The sequence below is a fragment of the Leguminivora glycinivorella genome, chromosome 26 (assembly GCF_023078275.1).
Source record: "Leguminivora glycinivorella isolate SPB_JAAS2020 chromosome 26, LegGlyc_1.1, whole genome shotgun sequence".
Lineage (NCBI taxonomy): Eukaryota > Metazoa > Arthropoda > Insecta > Lepidoptera > Tortricidae > Leguminivora > Leguminivora glycinivorella.
In genome coordinates this window covers 2,533,442-2,545,685 of record NC_062996.1, presented here as the reverse complement: position 1 = coordinate 2,545,685, position 12,244 = coordinate 2,533,442, and the positions used below count along the sequence as shown (strand labels likewise).

At 36.2% G+C, this 12,244-nt stretch overlaps 1 protein-coding gene across 2 annotated transcripts in view; it reads left to right on the top strand.

Moving 5' to 3' along the window:
* Positions 1 to 6,996, top strand: part of LOC125239653 — a 49,917-nt gene extending 42,921 nt beyond the window's left edge. For both annotated transcript variants that reach the window (XM_048147295.1, XM_048147294.1), the window contains 2 exons: positions 582 to 706; positions 5,087 to 6,996. In XM_048147295.1, coding sequence (XP_048003252.1) covers positions 582 to 665 — 84 coding nt within the window. In that variant the 3' untranslated portion in view covers positions 666 to 706; positions 5,087 to 6,996. The remainder of the gene's footprint in view (positions 1 to 581; positions 707 to 5,086) is intronic.
* The last annotated feature ends 5,248 nt before the right edge of the window (positions 6,997 to 12,244 follow it).

Sequence of the window (12,244 nt, the reverse complement as noted above, 5' to 3'; positions counted from 1 at the left end):
TACCATACCGTTTGAAAATGTATTTATACGAACTTTTTTTATTGCTGTTACTAACAAAGGATAAACCCAGCTTTAATTTAAAGTATGATTATTTTTGATATTCATGTCAGAAATGAACTCACGACATGTCAAATATTCATGAAAACATGTTCTTATTTTACTGAAAATTTTCATCCCCCACCTTGTGTCAATTATTTACATATCAAAGAAAAACAAATGAAAGTAGTAAACATTTGAATTATGCAATTTCACTTTAATGAGTACTGCTACATGGACAAGTTAAGAAAAATTAAATCAAGATACAGGAACATATCCATTCTCATTACTTTTTTAACGTCCCTCGTACGAATTTTATTTTTGCATGCATCGTACGACGTTTTTTCAGTACAAATGGCATTCTGAAGTTTCGACCTGACAATAAATGAATCACTTTGCGGGTAAAAATCACCATCTGTACTGAAGATTTAGTTTTTATTCCACATTATATATTATGAATATTAAGTACAAGTAATGTAGGTAAGTAGTTAATTTCGATTTGCTCATTTACTTATTTCTACTATACCTGTCTTTTTCTCTCACAGGAGCAATCAGAAGAGTCAGATGGAGAAGAAACGAAGAAAAGCAGCTGGTGGCGTTACCTCTACCCGTTCTACTACTTCGTTTGAGTCAATTATATCTATACAGTGCAATTTTATACATTACTGAGGTTTGTGAGTATAACTAACCTAACCAAAAAATTAAAATATTGAAAAAACCCCAGACAGCGACATAGTAGACCGATTTTCATGAAACTTGGCTAAGAACACTCCCGACTAACTCAGCTTTCAAACAAAAAAAAAACTAAGTCTAAATCGGTTTATCCGTTCGGGAGCTACGATGCCACAGACAGACACACACAGACAGACAGACAGGCAGACACATCAAACTTATAACACACGTCGGTTTTGCGTCGGGGGTTAAAAACAAAATACTGATTCTTACAAATCATTATTTGAGTCATTCTACTCGGAATCTGCAATATTTTCTCTTTTAAAAGTGTCCCGAAATGTCCGTTCCATCGGTGGGATAATATTCCAGCATGCGTGCGTGACGTAGTGAAAACTACAATTCCATACACATTAATATGACTTTTTAGTATCAAAATTAAATGTCGGCTGTGCGTTGATATGTGAGTCAGTCAGTTTCTTCTTTTATATATTTAGATTGACAACCACTTGTAAATTGTAACTTGTAGCTTCTAGAAAGACCCAGACTTCCGCTTGTAACTTGTAACTTTCAGTTTTGAGAAATGGGCCCCAGATGTTGCAACTGCGGATAACTTCAGTGAACTATGTAATGACATATACCTACATATGTCCTTCAAATTAAACACACGGATAAAAAAAAACTAATAGACTTTTAAAAAGCTAAAAATTAACGCTATAGCTAGAAATTAAATCAAACTTACCTCAACATAGCCTAGGTACCTCAGTTTAAATAAGAAAATAGGAATATTTAGGTTAAGAGTTCATCTATAATAGTATATTATATAACGGTAACGTTATGAAGGCTATAAAAGTTGAGTACCGCGGTTAGGTCACGAGGCTTGCCGAGTGGCCTAAGTAAGGTACGAGACTTTATAAAGCCTTCATAATGTTACGATTGTATACTATACTTTTTCTACGACAGCCAAATAAATACCTATTTGAGAATAATAAAATGGGTTGCTTACCTACTTCATATAATGAATGGGAATATTTGTGTGGATCTTAACTATTATATTCTGTCCACAATGTTGATGGCGAGAACTTGTTGCACAATTCTTCAAAATATGCCAACAACGCGGTTTCAGAGAAAGTTGAAACATTTTTTTGCAATTTCCATTTCAAAACAATCATAACATTGTTGGTGCTCCTTACCCGACTTTTCAGGTAACGAATTGTCAGTCACTTTGATCGCCATAGCCTTGATTTCTTCGGAAGTACATAGTTCACCAGAATCACTTATAATTACTTAAGTTTTTGCACAATAACGTCGAATTAAAATAAACTACACAACACTAAAATACTAGTTCAAAAAGTTTCGTCAAAAGTTTACAAATGTCAAACATGCCATAGACAAGAGAAATAGAAAATAAGCCGGTTTTCAATTACGAAAAATGTGGTTGCGTTCAAGAATATTTAAATGTCGAATGTAAAATTATTTGATAAACTTATGATTTTTACCTTTGTTTTGCAATATCTAATATGTAAAACGCATTTCAGTTTATTTTTTCATCTTGATTTAAATTATGAACCTTAACATCATATTATTTATTAAAAGTTACAAATGAAAACATACCTGATAAATTGGAAGTTGTGTTTTAAAAAAAATTAACAGAACTCCTATATTCATATGATTACTGCTGAGCAGTAATCATATGAACCTATAGACAACCTATAAATGAACAAATAGACTTTCTTATCGTTACTCAAATGAACTTAATTTGGATACCTTGCTGACAATAATCTAATTGGCAGATTTGAGTGCTGGAGTAGAAAATCCAGCACTATATGTATGTGGTGCTTTATTTCATGCACTGCCCAGAATATTTTTCCCCTCACTAGCTCGGAAACACGTGTTTTGTCCTTTAATACCAGCGGGTAAAAACGCATTTTATCCACTAGTGGATATAGTAATTTGACCTTGAATAGAGGCACATTTTCTGCTTTAAAATTGATAAAAGTGGGTTAATCTAGTGATGAAGATGTTTTACTACCTGAGGAACTACTGGAAGCAGTGATAAACGCGTTTTTTGAGTTTTACTTTCCTCGCTATAGTGAGGGGAAAAGTTTTGTGTTACACACGAGTGCATATGCTTTTTACTTCTCATGCGTTGAAAAACGAGCAAGCTCAGGATTCTATTCTCGAACTACTTCAACTATAGAATCCTTTCGCTTGCTCGTTTTTCAATTCCACACTCGGCGGTAAAATACAACTTTGCACTCTTGTAGAACAAATAACTATTATTTCAAGTATAGGAAACTAGCCTATTGAAGCTCATACATGTCCACGCTATGCGGGCGAGTTCTTCCCGCCAAACCGAACGCTCCAAGCTTCTACTCAGACCTTACACTACTCTCACCAAAAAAAGAACAAATTAAAAAGTGGCAACATTGTAGTGCGATCCCTTTCAAATCTTGTACCTGCCAAAATACGCTGGCGTGAGAACGCTCAACCATTTTATATTTTTTTAACGGTGAAACAGTCTTAAAGGTGGTCTTCCGAGCAAAGCGGCTCTATCGCACTGGCCGCAGCGCCAGAGCCGCTGCTTCAGTGTCGCAGCAGTAACAGACGCAGGTTCGCTTCCGAGCGGCGCGACTCTGGCGACAGTCGCCATTGTTTTTCCATAGAATTCAGGTCCAGGCATATAGATATGAAGCAGTCTAGGATGATGAACTTTTGCTCCTTTACTAAGGATCATTATAGTATTTACGGATATAATATTTAGACTCTGAACAATAATTAAAACCTTGAAAAATAATACATCTTGACGTGAACGATGGATATTTCAGAAACTTGCGCTGGTTAATTAGAAAAACTCAATTTGATATTATTTTATCACCGATTATTTGAAAATCTTGCGCCAAAAACATCCAGAAACTACGTGCTATCGCTGCGACAGAGCGACAGTGCTATGCCAGGCATACCACGGCCGCTATCGCCGGGCGATACTGACGCGGCGTCACTGTCGCTGCGTTAGTGACGCTGCGCTCGGAAGTAAGTTTATACATTTACATACTGCATAGTACTATCGCTCTGTCGCCGCGTCAGTGTCGCTGCGTTAGTGACGCCGGAGCCGCTTTGCTCGGAAGTCCAGCTTAAACTGAGCTGAGTAAGCGACAATATAACCTATTATTTGAGAGTGTCACATGTGTCTGGGCCATTTTTTTTTTTAAAGTTGTCCACCCCACTTTTTTTGTAACATGGGTATTTTTTACGTGATTCATACTCAGAATCGCGAGGTTGTTCGATCCTGATAGGAGAAAAAAAATGTCCCAAGATTTCCATACATTTCTCAAACCTTCCATTCCGTTACCGCCTACAAAACGTATGAAAAAATGGTAACGGAGTTGGAAAGAAACCTTTTTTTCTCCTATTAGGATTGAAAGAGTTCGCGATTCTGAGTGGAAACCACATAAAAATTTCCAAATCCAAAAAAAGTGGGGTGGACAACTATGCAAAAATGGCCCGTTTAGGTTAAACTTTAACCTATTGACCACTTTACGTAATAACGCTGGCAAAGTTTACTTTTCGAGTCAAATTAGCTAGCCACTTTTAAATATAGGTTCAATACCGTTTTAGACGTAGTCAATAGTCATGCAAAGCAATGCAAGTAGTAAAAATAGGTTAAGTAGATTAATAAATAGGCTGGTCCTCATAAAAGTCACAGAGCGAGCAGTCGCGAGGCAATTCGCTTCAACACTTGCCTCGTCCGAGGCAACTCTGTGTTCCAAACGAATTCTGCCTCGGCTAAAGCACGTCTATATTACTAATAGCCTACAGTCACCGTGACGTGATTTCTAGCGGTATGAAAGCGTGTCAGTTGTTATGCAGCTTTCTTTTTCTGCGATGTTATTGTGCCGGTGGCTGTAGGTACTTGACTGCCAATCAAATCAGCTAATTTTTTCGAGCTGTCAAAACGAATTATTACTATGAAATTTGTATGAAACAATCGAGTTACAGTCTGCCCAAATAGAGTAGTTATTACAAAGTGGCAACATTGTAGTTTCATCCCTTTCAAATCAATATGTGTGAGAAAACGAGACGACACTAATTTTTTGATTTCGACTCCTTTTAGTCAGACTACCGAGTACTCTTTAAACGATTTGGAAAATATTAATTGTATCTTAAAATAAGTATTTATATTTTTCTATTAATATTCTGGTTCTTTATTTATGATTGGTGTGTAATATTTTATTGAATATGCAGACAAATACCCTATTTGCCGTGGGCAAGAATTGCCTCGCCAGAAAATTGCCGCGCGATAGAATTGCCTCGCGAGGCCGCTCGCTCTGTGTGGACCTAATGCTTTGCAGATTACCAAAAAATGTCCATATTGTTGCAGAGACAGAGACAAGAAAATAATAACAAATGATAAGAAAACTAACATACGCACAAATACTAACAGAATGACGTCCCACTGGGCGCCCAATGCACAAGAAAATGCCCACTGCAAATATTATTATAGTTATATCTTAAGAAACATTAGCATTTTATATTGTATTTAATTGTTGGCCACTATAAACTATGAGCGAGCTATGGCAGAAACAAACAAATACATTTTCAGCCAAAACCTGTATTTCTTTAAGAAAAAAAAAGCAAAATTAAAACTTTAGACTGGCCAACATGTCACTAAAGATGTCGCCAAAGATGCTTAAGACGTCGCTAAGTGCGTTTTCACATTATTCGATCCGATGTCAGAAGGAATTGAAAGGCAAAAATCAAAGATTGGCGGCTTAAATGTATGGGATACCGGTCCTACATCCGATATCGGATCGGATAATGTGAAAACACTAAAGATGACGCAAAAAAATATAGTCATTTTCGCGCCTTTTTGTGACAATGACGTAAATATTTGGCCGGACTATGTATAAAAAGTCATTTAAAATTTTAATTGTTATTTGTTATATACTTTTTTGCCATTAAATTTTAAACCTGTGTTGTCATGAGAGCAAAGTTATTTTATACTAGTTAAGTCTCAAAGTAAGACTATGTAACCACAAGCGATATAGTGGTTCTAATATGAAGTCTTAGCGAGTAACAAAAATGTAGCAATAACTTTGGTCTTGTGTACCACAATTGTTGAAATAAGTCTGTTTTGTTTCACCCTGTCTTTACAAAATTTAATGGCAATAATAAATTAATGTAATTTATCTTGTAACATCATACGTTTTATGCCAAAGTACTACTTACAAATCACTTAATACGTTGGTCGTCGTCGTCGTCGAGCGCGAACGGATTAAAAATAAGTTGTTTTGACACCATTACTAGTCTTAACATTTTTGGCGTTGTAAGATTTAAAAAAATACGACTAAATTGTGAAAAAAGTTTGTATAATTTTTACAACACAATTGACGGTTTTGATGTAAATAATAATTGTTATTAAGTTTTATAGAGGCAATACAGTATGCATGTTATTTAGATTAGAACGCGTGGTTTTCCAAACCTGGAATGCATTTCAAATAAACTATTTCAATGAACTATTTATCATTAGATATACTATTTATATCTACATATATTTAAATCAAATGTTACATATATTTTCATATCTTCCTAAGGCCCAAAGTCCTTACTTTTAATACTTATTGAGTTCGATTAAATTCAAGTCGTATTAAATTGAAACAGAGATGAATTTGTTTTGATATATATGAAAATAAAAAGTAGCTATAGTAAGGGGAAAAGGCTACTCTATAAGCGGCCTTATGAGGTAGTGTATATCCTTCTGTGATATTTGATTAAACTAGTATAAAATGATAAACTGAAATAGATACCATACACTAAAGAAAAAGCGATCAAGCCCACTGGTGGCGAAGCCGGGAATCGAACCCGGGTCTCCAGCTATCGCGGCTGACGTTCTAAACCACTACACTACCCCGACCGCAAATAAAATAAATTATCATTTTTATATACGCTTTAATAAAATAATTTGATTTGTTCCCTATGTCGTTAGTATAAAATGAATTCAAATTCAGCTAGTATGAAAACAAAAAATCACGAAACATTGTCTTCTTATCTATTTTTATTTAATTTTGTTATCATGCATCATAAAGTTGCATAAGAGTTTTCACATTATCCGATCCGATATCGGATGTCGGACCGATATACCATAATTTCAGGCGCCATCTTGGATTTTTTCCATTGAACGGATAATGTGAAAACAGGCTTATAAAACTATGTACTTCGATGTAGATACAAGTTAGCAAAAATTTTGATTGGCGCCTATAAACTTAATAGAAATATGGCGAAATATATATACATATAAGAATAGGGAAATATGGCGCATACTCCACCGACAAGAGCTACATTAGCTCTTAAATAAAAAGAAGCCTATAAACTTAATAATTACATCGCAGTGTGACGTTTAAAATTTGCCCTGGCGACGATGTCAAAATCTCTGGTAACTTAACTTCATATGAGACAGGCGTACAAATATGTTTTTATCATTTAAAATCGATGTAAGCACACTGTTCAGCCGTGTACGCATATGCAACGCACGGTGTGTCCACTTTGATAAGGATCAGTATATTACAACGCTTACTTGAACGCACGCATCCGGTGTGCACAGGCGTTATGTGTTTTAAGCTTTTAAATTCTATGAGGCTAGTCATATAGCCACTACGGAGGACTTGTGGCGAAGCCACAGTTGAGTGCAATATATGCTTTTTTGAGGCATAAAATACTTGAAATACTTTGAAATGCATTTCAAGGTCCATGTTAATCTTTGCATGAATTGATCGTAAAATGAACCAGCTTTGCTCGACATAGCGTAATTTCGCTCCAACATTTTTATACGCAAAAACTATATCACAATCACAACCAATTGAATCAGGCGTTACTTTTCGGAAATCCATGATAGTGAAAATCTAGGAGATTACATTGCTAACACTGCCTATGCCGGTAGAAATTACTATGCTTTTATTCCCATGGCACTGGTCCCACCGCGAGCTATCGGCTATAAAAACGAACAAAAGATCCAAGAGAAGTAAGATGTTTATAGTTACTCGCCCAGCGGTGAGCTATCAATATCGCCATGTCTCTTTTATTTGCACGGGAGATTATCTTTTGTTCGTTTTTATAGTCGATAGCTCATAGTTTACTAGCTCGCGGTGGGACCAGTGCCTATGCCACTGACATTAAGTAAACTTTTTACTCCTATGCCAGCGGTATAGAAACACAATTGCCGTGTCGCCGGCATATGCCGGTTTTCTTTGAACACACATTACATACGTGTCACTGGCATAGGAGTTTGATTGTTTTGATCACAGACATTGTTTTGGCGGCACCGAACGTGTTAACCTCTTGCCGCCCAATGTACAATCAGATGTACATTTGGTTGCAATGGGATTTCTACTTTCATGTAAACAAATAAAGTAGTTTTTTTTTTGATTCTATAATTTTTCGAACAAATGAAACTCAACTCAATTTCAAGTATACCTAGAATCAAAATCCCTTAGAAAAATGTTGTATCCGCGAATATATAACGTGCTAACTAGTGCTAACTTTGAGACTACTGACTGACTGTCATGTCAGTTGCCAGATTTCGCCCTGTCAACATCTACCGTAGGGAGGCGAAGAGCGTGTCGAGTTTTGTATTTTTGATGATGGTTTGTTATATTTGCGTATTTATTTTTGCGGTGGGACGCTGGGAACATTAATTGCATGTAAAAAATGCGCAAGTATAACGGTTTCGCACGTTGTCTATTCGCGGATTAGCAAAGTAATCAGCTAGGTTTTGATTATAAAACAACATCTTTTAGTTGTTAAAAAATGATACTAGTTATGGTGTACTTTAAATCAGAATATGTGATGGTGCACGGGAAAATTTCCCACTTTGTCGAAAGGTATAAAGCAGTTTATTCATATAAAGATACAAGTAAATATCGCCTTAATGCTAACCGACAAAGTGGGACGTTTTACTAAACACACTCATATATTATGTCAACTAATCTTATTTCATTTATTTTGGAGCGAAGTAGGCACATTTTACGGCACCTGACGTATATATGCGTCGAGCAAACACAAAGTAGTTAAAATGAGGTTCACGCAATGTGAAGGTAAACATTTGTTAAAAAAAATTGAAAACAACTTGTAACATATAAGATTTGTTAATAAATTTTATTTTGAAAAAAAAAATTGTTTTCATTATGAATTCAACCAAAGTTTTAGGTCAGCAGTTCTCAAAAAGTTTGTACATACATAAATTAAGGAAAAAGTTAAATCATTTGTTTTTATTCCTATTTTGTTACCAAGATTTATTTGCGGAATTGATTTTTTTGTAAGTTTTATTTCGTCATTAAGGTTCTCTAGTATCTAGGTATATTATTTTCTTAATTATAACAATTATCCTGTATATATCTTATGAAAGTCGACTAATATTACTAAATGTTGGTAACAAAATAGGATCAATTAAAATTTGCTGCAAATACAAAGTTTTTGGGAACTGCTCAGGTATGAATCCTTTGTTACATTGTTCACATATGTATGGTTTTATTCCTGTATGGGTCAGATCGAAAGAGGATCGAGTATAGAGGTAGAGTGAGTTACTGTCAAAGTAAAATGTGTAGTCACACTGCATAGACTGCCATCTCTCGACATAGGATTGTAACTTTTGAACCTCGGTTTTAACCATTTTGACCCATATTCTTAACCTGATACGTGTTAAAATTTTGACATATTAATATTAACGCCATCTAGCCAAGAATCAACCAAAGGATCGCCATCTAGACCACCGGTCTGGCCTAGCGCGTAGTGATCCTGCCCGCTATGCCGCGGTCCCGGGTTCGAATCCTGGTAAGGTCATTTATTTGTTTGATGAACGCAGATATTTGTTCCCGAGTCATGGGTGTGTGTGTGGATTGAGTGAGCACCTTCCGAAAATAAAAAAAATATGCTGATCATTTAGTAAAAGTTCTAAAACAATTGTAAAACGAATCTCTGAATTTGTAAAAAGATAAATCAAAAGATACAGCCATTAACATGTGCTCACTCAGTTCTCACAAACTACCAACGAAAACAGTGAATATATTCATTTAACATATAATATTTATATACTAACATTTAGTAAAAAATAGGCCAACCTACCTCTATAAATATTAGATCACCTAGTGACGTATTTAATTTTTTACAAATAGTTTCTTATGCTCACTCAATGTTTGTTTTATATGTATATAACTGGATGTTTTATATGTATATAACACACACACACAATCACGCCTGTATCCCATGGAGGGGTAGGCAGAGCACATGAAACTACTCAAGTTTCAGTGCCACTTTTGGCAAATAAGGGGTTGACAGAAAACGAAACTGTGACATTGCAGTGACAGGTTGCCAGGTTGCAGTATATGTATATAAGTATTTGTATATTATATATATCGTTGTCTGAGTACCTGCAACACAAGCCTTCTTGAGCTTACCGTGGGACTCAGTCAATCTATGTAAGAATGTCCCATAATATCTATTTATTTATATTACACATTTTTGTTTTTAGACTTGATCTGTCTATACGGAGTTATGTCTTTGACTCTAAGGCACTGGTTCCACCAGAATCGAGTAAGCGATGAGCTATCGGTTATAGAAACGAACAAAAGATATTAGCTTCCGTGTAAATAAAAGAGAGAGCGATTTCCAGTTCATCGCCGCCCGCGCTATCATCGCGTCTCTTTTATTTACACGGAAACAAATCTTATTATATTATAGTACATTGTGCAACAAGGGGAGGAAGTTGAATATTACTAACGAGAGTAAGTCAAACCGCGACGGCTTGCCGGAGCGATTTAAAGACTCAGTAATATTCATACTCCCCGAGTTACACACAATGTTTTTCATCACACTCGCAATGTAAATAGATGTAAAAAAGTTAAATACGGTACAAGAAATATCATTATTCCCTTGGGAGATGATTTTTCTGTAACTCACGCTCCGCCTGCGTGCAATAGCACATTTAAAGTGCGGGTGTGATGAAAAATTTGTTTCTATCGCCGATAATAGCTGACACGCTTTTGGCACACCTCGGACACTGGCGATCAAATATATGAAAGAGGCGCGTTCCTAGCACACATTCTAAGCTCGTGTAGGTGAACGCGTACCATGCTTGTATGAGTGAAATAAGACAGGTCGACTGTTCGCGTTTTTGACAGGCGGTAACCAAGAGGGGGTGGGCGGCACTTTCAGCGGGGAGCGGGAGTGGCCATACTGTACGATAGTACTTCATTATACTGTGCTTTTGGTGGGACCTGGCCCCGTTGCCGAATGGCATTTCTGCGATGCAAAACGCCACCGAAACGCCGCAGAAATGTAGTCTGGCTCTGTCGCGTCAGTACGCAAAATAGAGATAGATAGCTACGAAAGAGATATTATCGTGAGCGTTTGTACATTTAGCTACACACACAGTGCCCAAGGTAAGTAAGTAAAATAACTGTCCGTTAATATATCAAAATCATTTATTTCAAAATCACCTAAAATTATCACAACAGTTGCTTCACGCAACAAACATCCATATTGATTGCCATACTATGTTACTTGTCTAAAAGCTCTTTATGGTCTTCCAAACATATCGACGCGGAATGACTGATGTGCCTACGGAATGTTTCCAAAATTCTGAAATTTTCACATAGGAAAACTTCGGAAACTTTCCATACTTTGTATGGACAATGGTATGGATGGAAACTTTCCATTTCATAAGTTTAAATTACCTTTACTTTTCAAGAAACATTAAGATGTTTTTGGAAAGTTTCCGCAACATACACATCACTACGCGGAATGAGGAGGCACACTGACATTTTATCCCGCCAGGCGGCGCCTGTGCAAGTGTCTAGGTATGTCACTGTCATTCATATGTGTGAGAGAGAGAAAACATATCTTCTTCTCGCTCTCACATATGAAATTCTTTATCTATGCAAGTGCAACGGACTAATAGGGTGGCGCCATCTGTCATAACCTTTGAGTGTGCCTCCTCATTGACTCTAGCCGAACAAAAATTCATGAAGAATAAAGGTAAGGAGGAATCTCTTTAAGTATCAGAAGTGCACATATAAAACAAAAGGTAGGTGGCGCTGCAATCTCAGCGACCTAAGGGCCCATTTAGACGGTACGAGAGTTTTTTTACATTGCGGCATGGCTGTCTTAAATTGTATGTAACCTCAACAGCCCGCAATGTAACTAAAATCGCATGCGAATTCGCACGCCGTCTAAGGGTTTGACAATATCTTATGGCATTTTGTTTTTAATGGCATTAGTAAGAAGAGTTTATCTGTAATTTGAAGTGACAAATAATAAATACCAAATTCCATTCTAATACTATCACTGAAATATAATTTTCGACCTTATTGCATTACGTATGTCTAACATTTCATTAAAATAAGCAGGGCATTAAATTCCTTGACTACATGCTTTTTAAATACATACACATTTCTACAGATGTAGTGCGAAAAGGGTTTCCTTCGTAGTTTTCCGGAAACGTTCGTATTTGCAAAGAGGATCAAGTATTATAGAGAGTTACTGTTAA